Source organism: Filicampus tigris, chromosome 3 (assembly GCF_054856515.1).
Source record: "Filicampus tigris isolate MCC_2025a chromosome 3, RoL_Ftig_1.0, whole genome shotgun sequence".
Taxonomy (NCBI): Eukaryota; Metazoa; Chordata; class Actinopteri; order Syngnathiformes; family Syngnathidae; genus Filicampus; species Filicampus tigris.
The window spans coordinates 26,489,902-26,516,826 of NC_141219.1; the positions used below are offsets into that span (position 1 = coordinate 26,489,902).

The 26,925-nt window shown below is 39.3% G+C and overlaps 1 protein-coding gene across 1 annotated transcript in view; it reads left to right on the forward strand.

Moving 5' to 3' along the window:
- Positions 1 to 26,925, forward strand: part of mybpc3 (myosin binding protein C3) — a 40,230-nt gene that overhangs the window by 10,018 nt on the left and 3,287 nt on the right. Inside the window, exons 7-29 of the mRNA XM_086025307.1 lie at positions 98 to 146; positions 3,825 to 3,881; positions 4,521 to 4,544; positions 6,248 to 6,411; positions 6,485 to 6,617; positions 6,731 to 6,733; positions 6,821 to 6,945; positions 7,028 to 7,133; positions 7,669 to 7,835; positions 10,043 to 10,208; positions 10,281 to 10,387; positions 10,492 to 10,521; positions 11,053 to 11,192; positions 16,758 to 16,917; positions 17,065 to 17,169; positions 17,268 to 17,456; positions 19,711 to 19,845; positions 21,573 to 21,740; positions 21,853 to 21,941; positions 23,899 to 24,094; positions 24,801 to 24,940; positions 26,370 to 26,529; positions 26,649 to 26,785. Coding sequence (XP_085881433.1) covers positions 98 to 146; positions 3,825 to 3,881; positions 4,521 to 4,544; positions 6,248 to 6,411; positions 6,485 to 6,617; positions 6,731 to 6,733; positions 6,821 to 6,945; positions 7,028 to 7,133; positions 7,669 to 7,835; positions 10,043 to 10,208; positions 10,281 to 10,387; positions 10,492 to 10,521; positions 11,053 to 11,192; positions 16,758 to 16,917; positions 17,065 to 17,169; positions 17,268 to 17,456; positions 19,711 to 19,845; positions 21,573 to 21,740; positions 21,853 to 21,941; positions 23,899 to 24,094; positions 24,801 to 24,940; positions 26,370 to 26,529; positions 26,649 to 26,785 — 2,750 coding nt within the window. The remainder of the gene's footprint in view (positions 1 to 97; positions 147 to 3,824; positions 3,882 to 4,520; positions 4,545 to 6,247; positions 6,412 to 6,484; positions 6,618 to 6,730; positions 6,734 to 6,820; positions 6,946 to 7,027; positions 7,134 to 7,668; positions 7,836 to 10,042; positions 10,209 to 10,280; positions 10,388 to 10,491; positions 10,522 to 11,052; positions 11,193 to 16,757; positions 16,918 to 17,064; positions 17,170 to 17,267; positions 17,457 to 19,710; positions 19,846 to 21,572; positions 21,741 to 21,852; positions 21,942 to 23,898; positions 24,095 to 24,800; positions 24,941 to 26,369; positions 26,530 to 26,648; positions 26,786 to 26,925) is intronic.

Sequence of the window (26,925 nt, forward strand, 5' to 3'; positions counted from 1 at the left end):
CTTCAGTTTTTAATGACTTCTTTTAATTAATCACATCCATTTTCATCCCAAATCCATTTTTGTGTTGAAACAATTTGGACTATCTTCTACATACTAGAGGCTTGCACTGCTGAAGGTTTTGACATAAGAGCAGCTTTCCGACGCACGTAAGTCACCTTTCCGTTGGAATGTTTCTGTGTGACGTTTGTATGCACTCCCTGTGGGTTTTGTTGCCTATCACGTCCTGACAACATTCTTCAACATTCTAAAGATGATCACGCCCTGGTTGATATGTTTATGTGACTCTATTTTATATTTTGGCTCAAATTCTAGAAATGTTAACTACAACATCGTAGCAACCATTGCGCTCCAACTCACAGTTGTCTCATAACGTGCAGTCATTTAAACACACCCACAGAGGCAGTGCAGTCAAAAGAAATGCCGAGAAATGAAGACAATAGACTGTGAGCAATAATGATTAGGATTTTGATCGCTCGTGATTGACAGGTCAGTGCTTCTGAAAGTGCTTAGGCTAGCAGAGAGGGCCTCGTTGACCATTGCATTACACATTACGAGACAAGCTCTCTCTGATCTGCTTCTGGGTCTCAGTCAAAAACAGCAGTGACAGCTGCACAAACAGCGATCCAACAGAGTGAGCTTTGACGGGAGCTTTGGCCCTACTTAAAGGGCTAGATGTGTTAAGACACACGGGCTTGTCAGTATCTGAGTTCCTACACTGGTTTGGCACACAGAGGAAGCACAGTTAAGGAGTGTTGTAACTGCACCGCACAAACCAGGCACTCACCTGCGAGGAAGGAGCCACACACAATACTGGTTCTTCTTGTTTGATGTTTTTCATGCTCCTTAGTTAATTGCGGGTGTGTTCTTTTGGTACTTGGATGCATTCTGATGCTTCTCGTGGCATAAACAAAAATTGGGGTGAAATGTTTGCTTTCTATCCAATATGAGAAGATCAACACATGCCAAGACCTGGATAGCCGTAACTCCAAATTTTTTTTCAATTTAAAACGGAGGCCTCTGTTTTTGTAAACAGCACATCTGAGACGGGGTCTCCATTGCTCACTGCACGTCTTTCCCAATTTGGCAGAAATGTCTGAGCCGAGCTGGACATTCCGGCTTTGCGAAAGACCGTCCTGGGAGACGTGCCTGGCGAAGTCACAGTTTTATGGCAGAAAGTCAGACTAAATTTTTGCCTGCTCAGATCATATCTAAAAATTAATCGAACATCATTTTGGTGAATATGACTGGGGCACAGGCAGACATCGCTGTGGACATACCTAAGTCGCCATTTCTGTATAGCCGCTCACATTGTGTGTTGCCACAATGTGGCTCAAGCATTGACATTGCTCCACTCACGTACGGATTGCTGCGATTACACAGCGTCTTCTTACACAAAGTGATGTGTCTGTCAAGACTGTCAGTTGGGCCACATTTAAAGGGAATAAAGAGGAGCCTCGTTGATTGGCGGTGATTGAAGTCGGCTTTAAACACTCCCACAGTGGTGCATCCCGCCCACCCGAAGGGCCGCCGGCTGCGCACATCCGCGGAAGTACCAGTCTAACAGGCCTCTGGCAGACAGATGCATTATCGAAGTTACTGCCGTTCACAAAATAGGGCCCTGAGTTTAATATAAAGAAAATCTAAAAAGTTTACTTAATAAAGTAAAATTATTACACAAAAATGAATCTGCACTTATATGCAAATCCTCAACAAATAATATACGCCACATTCTATTTAGTTTTGAATATGTTGAATTGTCTGCTGTGAAGAAAGGGTGGTCAAAATAGTGCATTCGTTGAGATCATTTAATTACAATCACATTTAAAGCGTTGTATTTAATCTAATTTTTAATCTCTAACTTTACTGTTTCTGTATGATAATGAGTTCCGTTTTGCTGCGTGGGGCTTGTGCTTGAGTTGTTGAGGGTGTAAAAAACAATGCTCAATGTCACACCCTGAAGTGGACACTGATTGGCTGTCATTGTGTTTGGCATAACCTGATAGGCTCCTATTGTAGGTGAGAGGGCAAATTCAGGAGCAGAGAGAAGACATGAAAATGGAGGAGCATGTGAGAGATTGGTAAATTGATGAATGGTAAATTTAAAAAACGCCCTGACGGCACTATTGATAAGAAAGAAAGACTTTGCTTGTAAAGAAAGCAGTTCAATCCTATCACATAAATGCAGAGCAACCAGCTGTGACTAAGGCCACAGCTAATGATAGCAAGGAAGATGCTAATATAGCAAGCCATTGCAAAGCTCGACGCCAAATGTAACTCGAGAACAGCCCGCGCATGAGCAAGTCTGCGACTAACAGGCAGACGATTTTTTTTGCCAAGTGAATAGCGATGAACTACAGGCCGATCAACATAGTTGAAGTCAAGGGATTCATTGAGGGGTATCAAACAGCGTCCAATCATACCCATCATACAAACCACCATGCAGGACTGCAGTGATGACTAAGCAAGAGCAAGATGTATGACGGTGAAAAGAAAAGCAAATTTTACTTTTTGGTGGGGGATTCGGACAAATGTGTTTGCTGTCACCGCAGATCATTGGATCCCAACTCGTAACCATGGTTATTTGGGGGTGACTGAAAACTTTATTGATGGTGTGGGGATCTTCAATTCATTTTGCACTGATTGTTGTGAAAACCAGGGACTTGTCTGCTAAATGCGCCAAACAGCTCCTCAAAGTGGCAAATGACTGGTAAATTGAAAAAAATGACATCAACCATAAATACTGATGCATACATACAGATAATGGGGACTGACTTTGGGGCTTTTTTCAGCAATGTTTAAGTGAGATTCAATATAGATTAATTCGATCAATTAATTACAGATCATAATGAATCCCTCTTTTTTTTAATTTCTTGACAGCACTAATTGAAATTAAAATGTAATCATGGCCTAATACTTTTACACAGTGCCAAACATGATAAACAGGGCCCTATTTTTGTTGTTTCATAAACTGCAAGATCTCCCCTTGCTGATAATGTAGTTAGCCGCGCATTTGACGTAGGAAATTGGAGACTGCCTTGCAACACCGATCGTGCATTCCAGTGTGACTGGCACCCCCTCTCACCACCACCAGCCATAATTCTGCAGTTAACACATTTTAAAGATGATAATTCTCATTTATTCAGTAAATTGATTTCTGCAATGATTCAGAGGGATTGTCCCACTCTGTTGTCATATTTATGAATGAAATAAGATGACATCCGCTACACATCGAGGGAGGGCAGAATCTGGCTGTGCTTTGATCAAATGCACCAAAATTGTGTTACACCACCTGCGCCACCACTTAGACCCGATTTTAACGCGTCTAAAATCTAGTCTATGTTATGTCATGAAATTGTCAGATGCGCTGAGGTTGTGCAAGAGAATATGCCGGAATGCCTATCGCGGCAACTAGACTAGACGAAAATGAAGACGAGCCCGCTTTTATGCTGAGCGCAGTCTACTTCCTGTCACCAAATTGTCAGGTGCACCAGGGGCACAGCAGCTCTGTCTGCTGGAACGCCAAACAAGGCGCAGCGGGCCCAAACACGGTAAACTAAATTTGCCCCAGCACCAAAATGAAGATGCACCCATTTTTACGCAGAGTGTACGGGTGCGTGAAAATAGGGCCCTGTGTGGAAAACTGTCCAAGAGCTCATTCAACAATTTCAAGATGCTGGAATGACAATAAAAAACAACATTTCACAATTAAATAGGTATTTCCAATAAGTGTGTAATTTTGTCCAGCATGATGCATATCGGAGTTACTGCATGTACAGTATGAATGCGAATGAAATTTGTTGCTGTGACTGATATTTGTGCAGTAGTACTGAAGGAAAAGAAGACTCAGGAGAACTGGACTTCAGCACATTGTTAAAGAAGAGGTAAGCACAGCAAATATTGATGAAGACAATTATCTGATCGCATTTACATGCTTTTAATCAATGTTATTCTCTCCCCCATTCTGGATCATTTTACATCTAAAAGAGAGTAAGCAACATCGTCAACATACCAAAATCACACCGTTGGCCCCCCCAAATTTTGTCATGCAGCAGCACATGCAATACATGAACTCACTGAATAACAAGGGTGAAATGTTGGATGACATTGCCCACATTTGCATCTCACTGTTAATGCCATAGAAGTTGCATTCATATATTCACAACACATTTACAATTGCAAACTTTGTCAATGACCCAACACATCTTCTCACTGTAACAGTTTATTCCCCTTGACATATTCTCAATAACCAGAACAAAGCATGCATACAAGTCAATCGGATATGTGAATCTAATAACTAGTAATAGTAATACTAAGCATCACTTTTGATTTTAATTAAAGATTTCATTTGATATTTGAACAAAATCAAATATTCAAATGCATTTTTTATTTGATTTGACTGCATACTTTTCAGATCCTTTTTCTAAAATGCTGGTTGAATTGCTTTTAAATGGCTTTTGACATGCTGTGTTTTAACCTGTCTGGTTTGTTTTGCTGCTTGGGCTCTACCTCTGAATGAGCAGCAGTTTCTTAAAATCCTCCAATCGGTAAGGAATTGCTGCCACAATGTCCGAGTGTCTTGGGAAAATCTTGTGTTTGCATGTAATTTATTTTTTTATTAAGTCACCATCCCAATTTTTTGGGTGTCTATTTGGAAAAAAAAATCCATGGTCTCAATAATTCAAACCCCTTTCTCAAAACAAGCATATCCAATGTTTTAAATGTATATAGTTGATTCGAATTTTGTCAAAGAGCAAGCTAAAAGTCACCAGAATCATTTTTTAATGGTGCAAAACAGACTCTCCTGGACTGGGAAATAAATCAGTTTCAAAAAGAAAAGTAAAAGTAATAAAAATAAATAAATATATGCACTGTGAAATATATTTGTGGTCGGCCAGCACCTCGGAGAAGCGGTTGGCACGTCAGCCTCCCAGTCAAGAGGTTTGAGTATGAATCGGCTCGGGCATGTTCTCCCTTTGCTTGCACGGGTCTTCTCAGGCTTTTTCCAGCTTCCTCCCACATTCCAAAAACATGCATGTTAGGTTAATTCAAGACTTAAAATTGACTTAAAATTGTCCTTACATTTAAAAATGAGCATGAATGGTTGTTTGTCTATGCCCTGCAATTAACTGGTTGCCAGCTCAGGGTGAAAGTCAACTGGTTTAAACTCCAGTTGACAAGCTACACTTATGGGGAAAAGCGTTATAGAAAAAGGATGAATGTATTTTTGTAGTATTTTTCATTTACATTTCACATGTACCAAGAATTTCTTACAAGCATTTTCTTGAGTTGTTTTCAGCCAGAAGATTTCCATTCATAAATGTAAAAAAATAATACATTTCACCAAGTTATTTACAATTTTGGTCTTAGCCTACAGTGTGTGTTTTTGCCAGTACATCTTTGAAGTACTACACAATCTGTTGCATACTTTAATGAATGTGCAAACAAGATTACATATATATATATATATATATATATATATATATATATATATATATATATATATATATATATATATATATATATATATATATATATATATATATATATATACTGTACTATCTTGAATGTTATAAAAATGCTGATTCATGAGTATTTGATTATGGTGAAAGAAGAGGGATTAGGGGTAAAATTACCATATCCCACTAAGGATACATGTTGTATTATTTGATGTGGTTTGAACTGCTCTATGAAAAACACCATAAATCCATTTTTTTTAACACTAGTCAACTATTTTTTCCTAAAGATTTGATGCAAGCAAGCTCGATTGATTTTATGGTCGACCGATTCTGAATTTGCTCTAGATTTTTCCTCCAGCACTTTAGAATATGCTAATAATAATAATAATAATAATAATAATAATAATAATAATAATAATAATAATAATAATAATAATAATAATAATAATAATATATTAGGAATGCTTATGAATTGAGGGTTAGGTTCAGCAACTGAAACGTCGTAGCTATAAATGACAATGTATGATAAAAATTTGCATTGTACAAGCTTTTGTTTGTCAAACTTGTCAAAAATATGTCAAAAGTCTGACGTGCTAGAGAAAAAATTAAATATATTTTTCAAATCAGCATCAAAATTTCGTTAAGGGACACATTTTCTGTGTGTTAGTCTCAGAAAAAGGCAATTTATTTACCCAAGCCTACAAATTATTCAAACATTAATTATATCCTGTTTAAAAAAAAAGAGAGCAATATGTATTGAATATGTGATTGATCCGCTTGCTATGTTTCAGAGCCGTGCAGATGAGCACAGAGCCTGATGTGGATGTGTGGGATATTCTCAGCCATGCTCCTGCCTCAGAATATGAGAAGATTGCTTTTCAACATGGCATCACTGATTTGAGGGGCATGCTCAAAAGACTAAAGAAGATGAAGAAAGAGGAGAAGAAAAGTGCAGGTTGGTGTAAAGTCAACATTAAACTGTACTACAAATGATCAAATGTAATCGAATGCAACATTTCTGTATGCAGCTTTCCTCAAGAAGCTCGATCCCGCCTATCAAGTGACGAAAGGACATAAAATCAAATTAGCAGTTGAGGTAGCTAATCCAGATGTTGATGTCAAATGGCTGAAAAACGGACAAGAAATACAACCAACCGGAAGGTGTGTATCCATATACTTTCGTTCAATGCAAGATCGTTCTGTTTTGAAAAATAACAAACGATTAACTATTATGTGGATTTCCCTCTGCGCGTGTCATTCTTCTGCATCATCAGCAAGTAAGTATCCCAGAGTACTCTATTTATAATGCAGGACACTTTACTGTATAATAAATCATTGTAAACATTATCCTGCTATTTGTGCAGATACATTTTTGAGAGTGTGGGAAACATGCGCTACCTGACTATCAACCACTGCTCATTGGCCGACGATGCAGCCTACTGCTGTGTAGTGGGAGAGGAGAAATGCACCACAGAGCTTTTTGTTAAAGGTCTGTTGGCGCCAATTAAGCATGCTCAGTTGTTGAGAGGATTCAGTTGGGTTATGAACCTGTTATGACCTGTTTGCTCCAGAACCTCCTGTTGTGATTGTAAAGAACCTGGAGGATCAGATGGTCATGAAGGGTGAACGTGTGGAGCTACAGTGTGAGGTCTCCGAGGAGGGCGCAAATGTGAAATGGTCAGAACTTCTTCGTTTCATCCAAAAGTTTGTTTTTACCTTCTGTGTTTATTCAGCCTCACTCTCGGGTTTAATGCATTCAATAAACAAGCACAATTAAATAGTGAGGCAGAATCATTCTTTGCAGTTCTATACAGCAGCAAAGTACTGTAAAAGAACCCATTTTTAGTATAAGAATCGCACTACTTACAGGGCAGATCTCCACGGTCAAATAATCCTAACTTGGATCAACACCAAATTTCATATTCACTATCACACTTATATTAATTAATTGTAATTCAAAATCATCTATATTATTCACTGATGAAGAAAGGAAAACAAGTACTTTTGTAAACTAGCAAAGAGGCAGTGATAAGAATAAGTTGTCCATCAAAACTGAGCATTATCTTTCTAAAGGTATTTTTATGGCGCCTCATGAAGTTGCCCAGGTGTCCCTAATATTTTGGGCAGTAGGTGTATGCCAGATAATGTCAAAAGGCTACCTTCAATTCAATCCAATTTTGTAATGCTGATTGAGGTTTTCCATATCCAACAGGGAGAAGGACGGTGCGGAACTAACTCGAGATGAATCCTTCAAGTATCGCTTTAAGAAAGATGGCTGCAAGCACATTCTGATCATTAATGAGGCCGCAAAAGAAGATTGTGGCCATTACAAGGTCAAAACCAATGGTGGCGAGTCTGTGGCTGAGCTCATGGTGCAGGGTGAGTGTTAATTGCATATTGCTGTATGCTTATTAAGTTACAGTGTGCATGTACCGCATGATACCTGTAGGACAGCTATGGCCTTGCGTGGTATCACCTTGGACGCCTTTCACAGACGTAAAAACAACTTTCATTATGGAGTCTTATCCAAAGCATAACATCTTTAGGCTATTCTCAAGTTCTCAAACGTTGCTGTTTCCATAACTTGATGTTAACAAAAGATCTGCGTCCTTAGAATTTTCACTGACAGAGCTCTTTCCAAAACACTGTAAACCCTTAAAAAAATACATTTTTAAACACACACGCACGCACACAGAAAAATGCTCTTGCTATTCCATTATATCTGTATTGTATTCTTTTTAACCGGAGAACATTTAGAGATCAGGGTAAATAAATGGATTCGATAAAATGGATTTATGGTGTTTCGGAAACGAGCTCTTCAAACAGACAATGCACTCCTTGATGAAACAGTACAATCACATGATATTTAATTTTTATTTGTAGGTGTGCTTTAAATTAGTTCTTGTGAATTCTTAGTCTTTGCTTTACAGGGTTATAGTAGTTTTGGATTTTAATGATAGTTCATCATAGTTATTTCATTGTGACTTAAATGTTGGTATTTCATTTGTTTTGATTAGCAAACTTGCACCACTAGCTTGACGCATGATGAAACTACACTACATGAGTTAAATTTACGCATGACTAATATGGCTAACATTGGTTATAATACCACTATAGTAACAACTAGTGAGGTTTTGACTTGATAGAAGAAAACTTATTTCAGCCAACATAAACATGGAGATTTAAAAATACACAACCGCAAGGTTCACATCCACAGTCCACATTTTTGTCATGACTGGCCTAGGCTGATGAATGGACCACAACACAGATAGAAAATTGAACAGTGACAGTCTTTATTCAAAGAAGATGCACAAAATGAGTGCGATACAACCGAAATACGTTAATGCAAAAAAAAAAAACCCAAAAAACAATGACCAACGATCATGAAGGAGAACTGAAAGCGAAGGTACATAAACGGGCAAAACAGAATCTAGCTACAAAAGATAGAAAGAGAAAACTAAAAATCACAGAAGTACTTAGACACAAACTTAAGTACTTCTGAAACACCTCGTCTTAAACAAACGGAAACATAAAAATCTACTTAAGAGTAAATTAACCTTGACCACTGTTGGAGTCAAGTGGATTGGTAACAAGCAAAGCAGCAAGCACAAACAATACTCTGACAGCTTCCTTCTACTGGAGCCGCACCTACAGTAAATACTAGCCAAGGTTAATCACCAACAGGTGCAGCTAGTTGATTGCAGGCAGGTTCAGCTCCGCCCACCCAAAAAACAAGGAAGACTGTGGGCAGCAAAAAAAAAAAACATTTCCAGCACGCCAAAACATGACAATTTACTCTTTTACTCTCATTCAAACTCATTTGTTTATCCTAACAGCAACCGATGTCAAATTCCTAACACTTTTCCAAATAGTGTGGTGTGAGTCATCTAACTTCAATAACCCCTCTTGCATATTGCTTCTTGTGACATGAAGTGAATTATCCCCTTGTTGCTAATGTCCAACACGCAAAGACAATTTGTGCTCAAACATTTTATTGTACAGTGGCATAGTTCTTAGTTCACATATTTTATGTCGACTACCCTCCAAACAGCTCCAATTAAACAGGAGCTCAATATGTCAGCCTGTCTTTCCAGTTATTTGAATCATACATCATTAAGAAGGCTAGAATTATTTAGAACGTAACATCAAATGTGTATGTGGGCAAAGGTATTGAGTGAGATCTTTGTTGAAATTGGCAGACAAAAATGAGTTCACTTTGCCGCTGCCATCATGTGATACATGATCAATGATGTGTTAGCGTGTCCCTGAAGAAACCATACAAGATGAGTGCGTATCAGACCTCAGATGTTAATACAGCAGCCTACCTGGAAACAAACGCTGAAATGTTGATCACTCGTATTCATCTTAAGATGTCAGACCCGGTTTTCAGTTTACAGTGAGAACATGTGCCTTTATTGTTCCATTACTTCTGAAAATAAGAGTACAGTATATTCAATTTGAAGTCAATGCATTTATTCATTTTATTATATTGCCTATTACTGCGGTTGTCTCATTTGGTTCCACCATATCCGATGGCTCTCGGGCTCTCTATTATGCACACAGAGTGGTGTGTTTTGATTGTGCAGAGAAAGAGCTGGAGGTCTACCAGAGCATCGCTGACCTCACAGTGAAGGCGAAGGATCAGGCCGTGTTCAAGTGTGAGGTGTCGGATGAGAACGTGAGGGGAACTTGGTACAAAAATGGAGTGGAAGTCAAGCCGGATGCCAGAATAAATATCACACATATTGGCAGGTGAGGTTACTTCCATTCATGTATCGGTCGCCAAATGTTTTGCCGGGAAGGCGCAACCTTTGATCCTTTCAGGATCCACAAACTGACCATTGACAATGTCAAACCTGACGATGAGGCAGACTACACATTTGAACCTGATGGCTACGCTTTCAACCTCTCTGCAAAACTCAATTTCATGGGTATGATTGATCCCTTTCACTTACTTGAAGCTTCTAATCAGTCAACTGCCTAAATCTTTCAGGGTCTCTCACTAACTTATAAAATATGTATTGTCCTTTTCCAGAGGTGAAGATTGACTTTGTGCCACGTCAAGGTATTTATATTAGACTATATACAGCAACCATATGCTAATGAGATATATTTTTCCATGAATGGGTGTCGTAATGAAACGTGTTATGTAACAAAATGATAAGAAACGCTTCTCAGTGTGATTAAGGGCCACTTCACATAGCTGCAAATAACATTTATTAACATTATTGAATTACTGGATTGAATTATTGATCTTTTACCAAGTTCGAAATTGATTTTCACTGTAAAAGTGACATTTTTACTCACTCAGAAAGTGTACTTAAAAACAAATTTCACAAATGTGCCATTTACCAATTTGTTTTCTTAAATACAACTGTTAATATGGTTAAATAGTTTCTAAAATACTTGTTTTAATTGTATTTTAGGTTATCTTAATAAGTTTAGCTTTTGAATCAGGACCAACTTCCCTAAGTTCCCCCCACCCCTTGTCCTTACTCCAGTCCCTATATTACAGTATTGCCAATTCTTTACATAAACTAACTGTCTGGTACAACGTGTGTGTGCATGGATGTGTTCATTCATTTTGCTTCATAAGATCCTCCCAAGATCCACCTGGACTGTAGGGGCCACACAGCTGAGTCTACCATCGTGGTGGTTGCTGGCAATAAACTACGCCTGGATGTCCCTATAACTGGAGACCCTGCTCCCACTGTTGTTTGGACCAAAGGAGGAAAGGTAAATGAGTTTGGGGACAGTGCTAAAAACAGAATGTCGATTTTGCATTCACGCCACTCGGTAATAAGATAGCTTGTGTAGTCTAGGATCTAACACTGAAATGTTGTTACAGTGTACAGTATATGTGGTGATCAAAAGTAAAAATAGATATGTTTTTGATGAAAAACTGCATCCAATCACGTTTTTGGTTATATTGGTTGTAGCAAGCTGGTGGAAGCCATTTGTCGAGACGTTATGACGGCTAATGTGCGCAGCCATACGTCCCGGTACGTCGCACTGTCACATGAGGAAGCAGGCGGTGCTGACGCTCTCACTCGTGGCCTGCCTTCTAGTGGACTTTTTTGTCAAGTTTGGGAAGACCTTTTCTGCGACGGCTTATTTGAGTCACCTAGTGAGAAAATAAAATACGACAAGACAAATTTACATCTATAGGCAAGTGATCTGGCGTATCACTCAAAAGCAACGGGTGGGTGCAAGGGATGGACAAGGCCAGTCAATGACTTGATGGCACATCGTCCTAACATGGCGCTGTGCATTAAAATTAACCAGGAGGATTATTTTGGTAAATACAAGATTGATACAATATACAAAATACAAAAATGAGAACACCAGATATTTATCAAACTTATTTCACAATATTGATCCAATATTGCTGCAATATTTCCTCATCAGTACCTCGAAATTGGCCTCCAGAGGTACACTTTGAAGTGAAAGTTAACGCAAACATATTTTTTTCCAGAATATGTTCTATGCAGGCCTACTAATTGAGACAAAGCATTCTGATTAATATTGCATTGGTGGAATAGGAGTTAAGCAGTAAAATGTCAACAGAAGTGACAAAATGGCCGCCCCCTAGATGGCTAAAAATGGGTGGATTACCTTACCTTCACAGGCTCCTTGTACATTTTAGAGTTCATTTTAAGATAGGTTTATTTGTTTTCAAGTCTTTAAATTATTTATTATATATTTATTATTCTTTACTGTTTCAATCAAAGATGTAAAACTTAAATGTCAGTACAAGAGAAGTACTATTTTTAATTTTTTTTTAAATTGAGTGGTATTTACCATCCTCTATTCTGTTACAAAGCCAATCATCGTCAGTCAATATCGTCAGTTCTACAAACATATAGATATATTAACCATACATCACGATCGACTGGTTCGGTTCCTCTGGTTCGAATTCCACAAGCGTGTCATCCATATATCACTGCCGTTACTCATTTCAGAGCTCCCACGATCGTCTGCGTCTGCCATTACTGCTGGAAAAAAATCCACGGAATCCTGCAGGGCTCAAGACACCGTCAGGTGTATGTTCTGATGCATTTAATTGGCTAAGAGACCGAGAATTGGATTAAAAAAAGAAAATGATATGTACGCTTTCCCGGCTCTAAAGGTAGAAAGATGCAACAGCGCTCCCGGCTTTAGTGGTAGGAGCGCGGCTACACGTTCCCGGCCTAAATGCGTTTGATAAGATGACAATGGCTCACATCAGACTCCTTTATGCTAGATGCCAAAGAATGGATGATATTAACAAACACCAAAAAATCATTTAAACACTCAGCTACACTAAAAAAAAAATGGTGTGTTGAATTTACTCAACTTTATCTTTTGAAGCGGTTGCACGAAATAAAATCATCTGGATCCATATCTTTTTTGTATTTTTTTGTAAAGTAGATGATGCAATTAATTAATTATGCCCATCCATCCATCCATCATCCATCCATTATCCAGATCTAGATCTATCTAGATCCAGATAATTTTATTTTGTGCAACCACTTGACAAAATAAAATTTAGTATAATTCCACACAACATATTTTGAGTGTATTTCTTGAGATCAGTTTCGATGAATGTGGGCCTTAACCTAAAATGAGTTTGACACCACTGGTCTAAACCAATAACCAGCAGTTTTCATGTATCCCAACGTGTTCCTCCTCTAATCAACATTTTGGATAATTGTATCCTTCCAAATTTGTGGGAATCCACTAAAAAAGTTTTTGTTTGATTTACTTAATTTTATTTCATCAAGTGAATGCACGAAATAAAATTATCTGGATCTAGATAGATCAACAGCATGGTTGAATGAGTTTGGTGTGGAAAACACTTGAGAGCCCCGACCTCAACCCCATCAAACACCAGCCTCAAAAATGAGGGGAAGTGGAAATAAAGGTTTTTGCACAAGGCCATCAACCTTTATAGTTGCAAGCGGGGAACTTAAATGTTGACATGTTTTTGGTCCACGTGTTCCATATAGCCTACTTTGTTCGTTTCGATCTTTCTCTGGAAAATCAGGTAAGGAATGAGGATGGAGGAGGATGGAGATGGAGGAGGATGCCTATGTGTCATTAACTATTCAAATTCACAACATAAACAATATTTGTCCCTTGGGCTTAGAACTTAACTTAATTCACAGATACTTTGTAGCTCCCCATTTGCTAAAGGAATCAAGAGAAAGTGGAGACTTTATTATAGAGCTTTTCTATATTTTCGCTGGCTTTCACTGTTTTGCTCTGCTCATACATAGGCTAGTTCTCTTAAACCTGATATAGAAGAGAAGGGAGGGCCAACAGTCTCTTGGAACATGAAGACTGGGGTAAGTGTGCATGCTTTTTATGCAAGAGTCAGGCTCCTAGATGTATGTTGAAGCTACAGAGTTTGCATGATGTGTGAATCATAAGATTTTAATTGGTTAGATTACACAACAAGTAAACTGACTGTCTGTGACCTCGATTGTATAAAATATTGGCCCCTTTCATAAGCCTCTTCCACAATGGCTGTGTTCTTCATGAGTTTTTCCTGGTTCGCTGTCCCTGTGACTAATTACTCATGCGGGATGGGACACTGAAGTCGACCCGTAAATTTGCTGGCTTCCGACGTAATGTCAGAGGCGGAATTCCACCTGTGTGTAAAGTACACAGCCAGAGTGTGAGGTTTAGCACCCAAGACTCACTGCACTAAAACCTTTTTTGTGTTCAAAGCAAATGCTGCGATCAAGCTGACATGGTTGCACATCCATTTATCTGAATGCACAAAGTCGCAACGGCTATATGTACACACAAAATATACGGTGTCTCCAATTTAAACGGAACAGGTGAATAAATGCCATGTGATGTGCCAGTTTGTCACAAAGACAGCATGAAAGGGGCTTTGGAATAATCATAAAACAATGAACATACATTATATAAACATATTTTATATACGGGTACATTAAATTTCACAAAATCATAAAGCTATGAAAACAAAGATGTATGCAGAAGTGCTCAAGATCTCTCAAGGTAAGGGCATGTTCTGAAAGTAGAAATGAAGAATCAGGCTATGTGCAGCTTTGAACGGTCCCTCACTCCCGTTCACTGGATCTGATGCAAATATACAGAGTTTGTGGGTCTACTCGTGATAGAAATAATTTGGTGCAACAATTGATGAGTTTCAAGAGGGCCTTTGCTCTACGCACTCGGTCGGGCCTTAATATTGCATTTGTTGATCAGTCTCCCTGTACCATTGCTTGCTTTTGCATTTATGTGGAGATAATATTTCATCCAGGATGAGACTCTTGTAAAATATTAGATGTTTTAGATTGGATAGTGCATGCTTGAGAAAGAGACATTTCCAGGTTTATTGTAGTAATTTGCCTAGGGAAGACCTGTGTGGAATCACTACCTTCTTGGCAATCACTACTTTGCTATCCATTCAACCATTTGGTCAATAGCAGCACCATTTGAATGTAATAATCATAAAATAAAGGGATTTCATTTAGTCATGTTTATTTCTCAGTTTTTGTGGGAAGCATACTTTGTTACTGAAAAAAAAAAGCAAAACAAGGCAATTTAGAATTATCAAAGCTTAAATTATAGAAAGTCCATAAAAAACAATTCAAAGTGACAAGCAGGCAACCACATTAAACTCACCAGGACACAGGGTCGTGACAACAACAATTACAAACAGAAGCGATGATCTGACAAGACAAAAAGGAAGCAGGAAACTAATGCTGCATTCGAGGAAGGTGGGAAGTCGGACATTTCCGACCTTCAACTAGGAAAAGTGCATTAGAACACCCCTTTGAACTGGGAGGTCTGAGTTGCGAAGCCAGAGAAAAAATTACCCCAACTTCCCCCACCGGCTTCAATCTGACGTCACTTGACAATGGCGACTCCCATGGAAACACAGGCTGTGAATGGCAAAACATAATTTACAAGATTAGAACATATATTCAGCTTTCTTTCTTTATTATTATATTTATTTAGTTATTCAAAATAACTTTACGTAACACAATGTGATTTTTATTGACTGCGTGAAATCAATACGTTATCTCCCTGCATGAAATTATTTGGTGAAATGAAATGCTTTGAAGTAAAGATTTCAAAGATTTTACATAAATTAAGGAAATTATGATGGTTTGATGAAGGTCAAAATGTGTTGTGATGAACCATAACAACAAACAATTTATCGGATTCAGCCATCTTTGTTGTTTACATTCACCTCGAACGCTTTGAGGTCGGAAGTGGGACAATCCGAGTGGGATATGTCCGACTTCCCACCTTCCTCGAATGCAGCATTCATACAAACAAATTGACTAATACCCACACTACACCCTATGGTCCTCAATGCAGTGTACACCTAGTAGAAGTACACACTGTGTTCAAAGGTGCAGGTTACAAGCAAGTGAGATTGCAAAATTGGGACAGTACATGTTACGTAATCAACTTGTGCCACTGTGTAGGATCTGCGTCATCAAACATGGTGACATTGATTGTTGTTTTTGCAAGTAGTTCTGCTTGAATTGATATTAGAACTGCAGTATAGTACAAGTAGTAAAGTAAAAACTTAGGTTCGAACTCCCACTCAAAGGAAGCTATGACTGCACAATAGATTTGCGATGGCTTTGCAGCCCTTGCATGATCTGCGCATGCGCAGAAGGTCGCTAAGTACGGCAATTACACAAGGACAAATACGTGGGTGTCTTTAAAACTTGGATTTAATTTGCGCATACACAACTGATCAGTGAGACAGACAAGACGTGAAAAGAGAAAGGAGGGGGCGGGGGATGGTTGGCGGAGATAAAATGATATTGTTTTGTTTTGGTAGTTTTGAAGTTTTGTTTGCTGCTTTTCCACTGCTCCACACTCCAGTCTGGAAGGTGGCGGTAATGCACCAAACATGGGTTTTGTGTCATGTCATCTTCCATACTACTTATTCTATACAGGGTCGCGGGGAGGTGCTAGAGCCTATCCCAGCCGTCAACGGGCGAAGGCAGATTACACCCCGAACTGGTCGCCAGCCAGTCGCAGGGCACACATAGACACCGTCACTGAGCGGGAATCGATCCCATGCTGCTCGCACACAACTCGGGCGTGTGTACCACTACACTATCAGTGACTACATGGGTTTTGCCGGACGCCAAATAAAATTCACAAGAAGAAAATGACACAAACACAAAGTATGACGCTTTGTGTGTGAGTACATACATAGTGATACACCAGTCTGTGATATTGATGCAAGCACAAGTGAGCATTTTTTTTTTTTTTTATCCAAACTTGAAAATAGACTCAGCTCTTGCTTTCATAATGCAGGTCATCACAGAGGGAGATGGCAGAGTCCATGTGGAAACCACCAAAGGCCATTGTATTTTTACTATTGAAGGCGCTGAGAGGCAGGATGAAGGAACCTATTCAGTTGTGGTTCGTAACCCTGCTGGGGAGGATACTGCAGATATCAATGTTAAAGTTGTTGGTAAGAACATGAGCAAGCACCGTTTAACATTACGATTGACAACAATCTTCAAAAGAGGAGTCAGATCACACAAACTAGTCAAGTTATGATTGGACATTTACCAGTTATACTTGTATTATAGATGAACAAATTGTTTTTTCCCATCAGATGTTCCAGATCCTCCGCAAGCTCCCAGAATTCTCAGCGTGGGAGAAGACTCCTGTATTGTCCAGTGGGATCCTCCTCTCTTTGATGGAGGACAGGCGATTATTGGTAAAGAAAGTAGAATGACATTCTTTTTGCCTGATAAAAATGACACGGCATAAGGAATGGATCCCCGATCAAAACAAAATGCTATTTGTATCACCCAGGATATGTGTTGGAGCGAAAGAAAAAGAAGAGTTATCGGTGGATGAGATTGAACTTTGACCCATATACTGAAACAACCTACGAGGCAAAGAGGATGATTGAAGGAGTGGAATATGAAATGCGAGTCTATGCAGTCAATGGCATTGGCATGTCTCGTCACAGTCTGGCCTCACAACCATTTGTGCCTGTTGGTGAGTCAAAAACTATAGATGCTGATTCGTTTGAAGATGTGTGTATGTACATAATTAAACATTTCTACTTGTTGTAGATGGTGTCAAAATCAATTTCAAGTCCCAGCTCTGTGTGGAGTTTGTATTTAAACAGTTTGAATGCTCTGTTCTGACATTATGCTTGTGTGACTTTCGTCTGGGCACTCCATCAGTTGCCAGCTGCATTTTGGCAGCATGCAACTGCACGGAAAAATTTGAAAAGGACCAAACGTTCATGTCATTACTTAAAATGAGGAAATAACTTGAAATACATAGGTTATTTAGTTATTTGTCTCAATCTGAGACATTTCCTCTATAAACCAACCATCCACAACATTACGTATATCGTATCAGAGCTGTATCAAAGAATAACAATTTTCAGTGTTTTATTTACACAGTCAAAGAGATTTTACTTCAACAATATGGTTATCATTGCAGTTGCTGTTGAGTGTTGTTTATAGCGGAAAATAAGCATTCCCTTTAAGCCTTAATAAATATCAATACATTTTGTTCACAAACGGTGAGAAATCAGGCCGAGACAATCCAACATGTTGAATATTCCCAATTTGAGATTGGAGCTGCCCAAACGTCCTTCCAAGACATTTAGATCAGTCTGAACACACCACACGCGGCAAGAGTAGCTGATCTTTTTGAGCCATTACGGTAATCAGAGTGTCCTTACGCTTCGGGGAGATTCGGGGCTAAAATCGGGTTAATTAACCTGCAGTGCGAATTGGGCTTTACCCATTCAAAGGGCATTAGAACATCCCCATACCATCACAGAGGCAGCCTTTTGAATTTTGCGCTCTGGATGGTCCTTTTTCTTTAGCCCAGAGGACACGACGTCGATGATTTCCCAAAAACAATTTGAAGAGTGGACTCGTCAGACCACAGCACACTTTTCTATTTTGCATCAGTCAATTTCAGATGAGTTTGGGCCCAGAGAACCAGGCAGCATTTCTGAATGTTGTTGATATGTGGTTTTTGCTTTGAATGCCAGACTTTTAACTTTCATTTGTAGATGTGACAATGAACTGTATTAACTTGGCGATATCTTTTACACAATGATGCCAGTTTTTAATGCAATGCCACCCGAAAGATGGAGCATAAATGCATAAATTTAGGTGCATACATTTTTCAAAATTCCTTAAATCAAACATTGTCAAACATTATTACACTGTTGGACCTTAGCATTATGGCTTCATGCTGGTGTAACCAAGGGGCCAACCATGCATTTCTTTGCTCTGAGGTAGACATTTTGCAAGTGCTAAGCATTGTTTCAGTTAGTTGCCCTCGCTTTATTAAACTGGAAACATTTCCTGTTCCAGTGACTTTCTAACCTTTGACTACTGAAAGGCATTCCCATCATTTCTTGCACAGCTTGCGGCTCAGCTACTGTAACACAAAGTCTTGGCCTTAGTGGTGACCTGACCATGACTCTGATTTAACACCTAACAGTTAGAAATGCTGTCAACATGTGATAAATAAAAAGTACATGCTAAACTGTCTGTCCACACTAGCTGAAGGACAAAAGACCCCCCCCCCAAAAAAAAACCTCATGGTAGAGGAATGAACTAATTCATATATATATATATATATATATATATATATATATATATATATATATATATATATATATATACATATATATATATATATATATATATATATATATATATATATATATATATATGTTGTATACATATATAAATATATATATATTGTATTATAGATTAACAAATATTTGTGTGTGTGTGTGTATATATATATATATATATATATATATATATATATATATATATATATATATAGCAGCGAGGGTACCCTTCCATCGTCCGTCTTTTTTCCCCGGGGGAAACAAAATAGTACCAGTCTATAGGCCGGTCTGCCTCGACTTTAAATGGCCATCCGAGTCCGACTAAACCTTTTAGTGAAGGACTCTAAATTGCCCATAGGTGTCAATGGTTGTCCGTGTCAATGTATCAGCCCTGTTATTGACAAAGCTGCAAGTTATCTTCCTCAATGATGTAAAAAAGTTTAAGTCTCAGTGCTTTCTGAATACACTACAGCTGTGGAAAAAGTGAGAGTAGCTGTTCGGAAGCTATGGATTATTTCCAAACATGTCTCGCTGGCAGTAAACTACTTGTAATCTATTCATTAATTCACTCTAATATGATCACTGTAATGTTTTGACTGGCTATAGAGGCCTTCAAGCTGCCCTATGTGCCTCTTTCAGCCCCCACAAGTGAGCCCATCGGACTGTGCGTGGACGACATCAGTGACACTTGCATCACACTCAAGTGGCGAGCGCCTGAACGCATCGGCTCAGCTGACCTGGAGGGCTATGGGGTTGAGTACTGCAAGGAGGGCAGTAAGTGCTGGAGCTAAACTGTGACATGTTTTCAATACGGGTGTTTTTTTTAATCCACCAAAACATGAACACTTATGCACAGCTGTTAGCATATAATTTACAATTGCCAAAAATGTCCAAACGCAACATCGTGGGGATGTTGGGTTAGAGAAGTACAGCAGCTGGTGAATTTAGGCATGTTTTTATTTTGAGGTTGTTCCTTTCAGCATGTAACGCGTAACGGCTTCCAAACTATGTTTGGGGCCGTTGGGGCCATCACAAACTGTTGCTTCCGACTTCAACAACACAACGATGTCCTGAAATAATGACGTTTAATCGCCAATTAAGTGTTCTAAAAAAACAACTTAATTACTCTGACACTGTATTTGTACGGCGACTGTTACCAGTGTTCAGCAGCGGCTCCAGCGATAGCAAGCGCTAGCAAGTGCTAAGGCAGTAGATGTAAATAACCAAAACCAAAATATTCGATAGCTGCACCCCTAAACAGGAGTGACAATGAAATAGGCTTGGCCAATCATTTTAATGTCATTTCTATTGGCTCAGTTTTTTGATGGAGATGTACCGCAACATGACGACAACGACATCGTGGCAATTTTAGTTTTGCAACATTACCATTATTCTTACATCAGTTAAAGGTAGGGCTGTAAAGTTCAATTGTTATCCTTGGAAATTAATCAAAATATCTTTTATTTCTTTTTTAAAATTAACTTAGTTAACGCAGTTTAATTTACTTCCTGTGGCGACCTATAACTACTGATTTGTGCAGCCAAACTTCGCTGGTGCGAAGATTGACGAACACGGACTATAGGTAGTTTTATTTTCAGTTTCACTTACTTGATGCTAGTTGTTGTTAGTTGTCCGACTGCTGCATTAGGGCTCTTTGCAAGTATAATTAGATTGAGATAGGCTGTTGTAGCGCTGTGACCTCTTTCTCTCTTAGCTTTCCCTATCTGGTGGCACACATATAATTGTTTCGTTGAATCTAGTTAAGACCATGGAGCCACACATTGGTACATGGGCTAGGCAGCGCTGCTCCCGTGTGGGCGTATAAGTGCAGGAATCATGTTGGACAGGGCACCGCTTCTTCCATTTCTGGCAGAAAGAGGTCAACAGTTGTGCACTTGATCTTCTTGGCCTTCATTAAGTAGTTGAACTGAGAATATGCGGTCTTCTGACAGCAAATGTTAGTACAATAGTGTGAGCAACAAAGATAAAGGATTTGAACTTTCACCAGTTCTTCATCTTTAGTGCTCGCTACATTGTAACAACAATTAGGATTGGAAGAATTTAGTCAAATGCCTGCAATGCTGAGTTAGTTTTGATTGTTTTGTTCAAGAGTTTCAATTCAATTCAAGGATCAAAGAAAGTTATTAGGACAGTCTTGTAATCGAAATATAATTTCTACTTGATGATTTCACATTAATTCCAAGATTTTACTCAAGCAGACATGTTACAAGCTTGGTAGATAATAGAAGTAGAAACAGAGATGGGCACGTTACCCTTTTTTGTCGGTCCATCCTCCGTCCGCGACCTGGGTACCCTTCCGTCCTTATCCCACCATCCTTATTCCTAAAAAGAATCATCCTCCGACCGAGTACGTCCTTGTCCTTTTAAAGCGCTTCGTCCTTACATTCCATCAGAGCGCCCCCCGTTTCATGCACTCATAAACATTATTTCATTTTAATTTAGGTGGGTCGTGTTATATTTTATGTGTTATGTGAGCACAGCAGATGAGTGGTTACCAGCCATTCAGGGTCTGACTGAGAGGACTTCACTGACAATCAGAGAGCTCACTACAGGAGACAAGCTGCAGTTTCGTGTGCGGGCATACAACATGGCCGGCCCGAGTGCAGCCGCCTGCCTGGCTCAGGCCGTTACCATCAGAGAGATCATGCGTGAGTGAAGACTTCCTTGGATGAATGCTCAGGAGTGAAATTATGGGAAATTGAATTGTATGATGTCCATGTTCCATTCATGATTTGTGATTTGTGTATTTTTCTTGAGTAGAACGGCCTAAGATTTGGCTTCCCCGAAACCTCCGTCAGACTCTGATCAAGAAAGTTGGAGACACTGTCAACCTTGTGATTCCATTCCAGGTACAGTAGGCTTGATTTATGCATAACTCGTGTGTTACTTTCTGCTACATTTTTCTTAAGATTAAGATTTCTTCAGAGGTGGTGATCTACTAATTAAAGTAAATTAAAGTGACGATTAACTATCACATCACTTTAACAAACACTGTATAGTACTATAATGTGTGTTCAATGTTGCCCACTCGGCATCCATTGCAGCCTGATCATCCTGGAAGGGGGATCCCCCCATCTCGGGTCCCTTCACAAGGTTTCTCACTTTTCCCCAAATGTTTTTTTTTTTAATTTTTCTTGCCCTCCTGGGGGTTAAGATCAGGGGATGTCGTATATATGATCTAATGCATATGTGAAGCCCTTTGAGACTTTTTTGTGATTAAGGGCTATATAAATAAATTTGACTTGACGGTGGGTCCGGGATGTCCATGTTTTCAAGTTCATTTTATATATTTTTTGATCAGGAAAATGAAAAGAGTTGTCATTTCCTTTTTTTCAATAAATTTGGGAGAAATTAGGAAATAAGTGACTGCATGAATAACGCCTTCTTTTAATGAGGAAAATGGCCGCGCCCCCTACCGTTCTATCCTTGTTCAGCCGGAGTCACAGGAGTAACCGATTCCAAACACTCCATTGGAAATCATTGTGCTTTCATTGCTTATAACGTCCAAAAACGGCGATCAATTGGCATCAAAATCTATGTCGACATACTTGCTAATGCCCACTTCAACATTTCAAAAGGATTAACCTCTCCGTGCCTGATTTATATGAGAATGAGGAAATGTGGAAGTGAGCAGAGCTACATAGATTTAGGCGGGGACCAGCGCACACTGCTTCTTTGCTTAGAAAAAAGACCCCCAAAAAACACAGCTTCTTTGCTGATCACGGTTAGGACGGGCGAGGCATTTAACACCAGTCAGGATATTTACAGAGCCTGACGTGGAAATGAGTAGACATGCACATTTATTTGGATGAGGAATGGCCCCAGTTTTTCGACTGACAACACGCCGTCCAATTTGGAGCGTAAACAGCCGAAAAGGTACGTTCCAATGTGGCCAAACTCGGTTGTGAAGTCAGCCTCGCTGAAACTTTTTGTTCGCTGAACATTGACGCTTGTTCAATGAGGGCTTAACTCAGTCTCTGGCCGCTGCAAGCGGTGTCTTGGCGGCTGCTTGGTAGGCAACCCCGCGAGGCAACCCCGCGACATGAAGATTGACGCAGGCTGGACGCAGAGTAAGGAGCTAATGTTGTTGTGCTAACACCTTTTTTTTTAACGACCTGAAGCTAGTTGTTGCTATTAGCCGTCCTATCATCCTACCTTTAGCCAGGAGGGAAGAGGGGGGCGTAAAGCTCCAATCTGCCTGCTGCTGCTGCAAGCCGCCGTCTTCCTCCTGACAGTTGACAAGAGTTTAGCGTCGCTAAATGTCCGGAATATAACCAGTCGGGGTTCGTGTCCGCATTCATGCTCTTGTCTGCTTCAGCTTGTGAAAGTGGAGGAGCAATCGCCATGATATTTTTGATTTTGTGGAGGTGATCATGATGAGAACACGTTTTATGTCAATAAATCCAAACTATTGTGCAGAACACTTTCATACTTTCACTGATAGAAGTGGTGAAGAGTAGTAATGTGCATTTGCATTTTGGTGGCGATCGGTCGCCCTTTTAGACAAGAGAACTGACAAAGCAAGCAATATTACAACCTTGCCTCCCTCCCGTGATGTAGACCGAAAACATAACATAAGCCACGCCCCAGAAAGGGGCGGGGCAATTTGTCATAAATCTAATCGCAAAAAAAGCCCTTAAATCACTAGAGTCTTTTGGGGTGGGCACTTTAGAACTGATGTCATTTTTACATGCATTATACGTTAAGCTCACCTAAGTGTCCCTTTAAAAGAAATACATTGAGAAAGAGAATTGTTTAAATCACCTATGATTGTTTTGTTTTTTTGTTTTTTTTCTAATTTTGCAGGGTAAACCCAGGCCCAAGGTTACGTGGAGTAAAGATGGGCAGCCGCTAAACTCTGCGCTCGTCAGTGTGAGAAATAGCGACACCGATACAATCCTGTTCATCCGCAAGTCGGAAAGGAAACACTCGGGGCAGTATGATCTCCACGTGCAGATAGAGAATGTGGAAGACAAGGCCAAAGTCATGCTGCAGATCGTTGGTGAGCAGTACCAGACAGATAGAGGCCAAACTTTAAAAACACAGCGCACTATTAGCATTGTTGCTTGTCTGAAAATTTTTAGAGATCCTTACTTAAAGCGGAAGTCAACCCAAACATATTTTTTTCAAGAATATGTTCCCAGCAGGCCCACTAGTTGAAACACGGCATTCTGATTAATTTTGCGTTTGTGGAATATAAGTTAAGCAGCAAAATGTACTCGTTTTTAGTCATCTCTCGGGGCGACCATTTTGTCTTCTGTCGACTGAAAATGACATCACAACTGCTCACAACGACCAACCACGGCTGACCTGTTTTCTGAATTTGATCCAGAGGAAATGGCCACCCCCAGAGATGGCTAAAAACTAAAAAACGTGGATTAACACATATTCCATAAACGCAATATTCAGAATGCCCTGTTTCAACCAGTGGGATTGCATAGAACATATTCTTGAAAAAAGAAAATTGCGTTGATTTCCTTTTCTTTAAGCCTTTTCTGTTCTTTATTGGCCCAGATGCTACGCAAAGTATAAATACTGCTAACTCTGTCTGTCCATTTGCTGTTTGACTGTATGTAGTCTGTATGTTGCTGTATGTAGTGTATGTTTTGGGAAAGGGTTACGTTACAACAACAAAACAAGCATCACTCTAAGACTCTACTGACCAGAGTACAATATGATTTTTAACCATGTTTGACACTTTATTGTAGATGTTCCAGGACCCCCCGAGGCCCTGAAGGTTCTAGATATCTGGGGCTTCAATGTCGCCCTCGACTGGAAACCTCCAAGAGACGATGGAAACTGTGAAATAGCTGGTTACTGTGTTCAGAAAGCTGACAAAAAGACCATGGTTAGTATTGCAGGGAGTCAAGTCAAGGGAATCAGTAGTGATGATGATGAATCAACAGTTTAGATTTTGTAACGTCTAGTTTGTCATCTGGCTGGACATTGAAAAATAGCTGCCTCCTGTATGACACTCTAATCAGCAAATGCTGACAGAACAAGTTGCTTGCAAGACCTTCCACCCCCACCCCACCCTCTCCGCCACATATAGGCATCTCCTCATCTCAAAAATCTTCAATCTAGGCTTTAATTTTCACATTCTAAAAATTCAGTTTTCCTCAATTACGCATTTTGCATCAAAAAATTATGGCACATTCAACATAACAGATTCACATCGTGCTCATTCAAAATTGTAAATGTTCAGCTCATTCAATTCACCATGGGAATAATTCTCAACATTCAAGAAATTCACACATACTAAAAAATTCCACATTTTTACCAATATGATTCCATATCATTTGACATCATTCCATACCATTATACAGGGTCAGGCAAAATGATCCGACACATTTGTTGGTTAAATAAAAGGCAAGTAAAGAAACAAAATAGTGTTTTTATTTTCAAAAAGTACATATAATACCATTCTGCTTCATTATGTTAAAAAATGTTTAAATCAGTCAAATGCGATCCATTACTGTCCACACACTGCATAACATAACATAACATAACATAACATAACATAACATAACATAACATAACATAACATAACATAACATAACATAACATAACATAACATAACACAACAAGATCATGTTTCGAGCTGCTACGGGATCATGTCTACCAAATTTGAAGTGCAAACGGAACGCTCGTTGTGTTGCAGTTACAGATTCGTTTGTTTTGATAAAGGTTTCCACAATGAAAGCGTGATGCTCACCAGTCCAATTCATGGCAGCAACTAAAAAAGAAACGAAAAACAACGGCATTATAAAGAAACAAAGCAAAATGCCATTATATGGAAAAATGGCAGTATATGTACTTTTCAGAAATAAAAACACATTTTTGTTTCATTACTTTATTTGCCTTTTATTTAACTTACAAATGTGTTGGATCATTTTGCCTGATCCTGTACATTTGTCACCAACATACTGCATGTTTTTCACCGATATCTTTACGTCATTCAATATGTTTCAGTATCATTAAATATCTTCCAAGTAATTCCAATCCACATGTTTCTGTACTTTTTCATTCAAAATTTCAGCATTCATACACAATTTCTCCAGAAGTTGCAATGTCTGGTTCAGCTGTGGTTGTGACTGAGGTCAAATTAAGAGTCTAAGGGCATGGGCTGATTAAATGCTATACTGTTTACCATAATTGAAGCAGCATTAAAACAATGCTATGCCATTTTATTTGGGTGTCTCATAATAAACAAAATATTTGAGCTCTCTCAATGAACTAAAATACTTGAATGTGTTTTTTTAAAAACATTTTTCAAGGAGTGGTTCACAGTCTTCGATCAGTACCGCAGAACCAACTGTGTTGTGTCCGACCTCATCATGGGAAATGAATATGTCTTTCGAGTCTTTGCCATCAACCTGGTGGGTCACAGCCCAGAAGCCTGCAACTCAAAAGACAGCATCTACATCCAGAAAACCGGTAGGTGGGACTTTAAAGATGGATACTGAGTTATTGATTGAGGTCATAGCTGTCGTCACTAATGTGAGAGAAAATGTGCCAAAATGTAATCTGCACAACTAAACTTTATACATCTGCAGGGATGGACTGGAAGCCTGCAACCTACAAGGAGCTTGACTTCTCACAGGCTCCTAAGTTCACGCACCCATTAGTGAACCGTTCTGTCATAGCAGGGTACAATGCCACTCTCAGCTGCTCCGTCAGCGGCATCCCCAAGGTCAGTGAGTTCATTGCACTGCCGTGAGGTGAATTTATGAATTTGCTTGTGGACATGTTAATTGTTTGACAATGTAATAACTTGTCAAAGTTGCAGCCAGGATTTTATTGCATTGCTCTTAGCAATACAGGCCACATAAA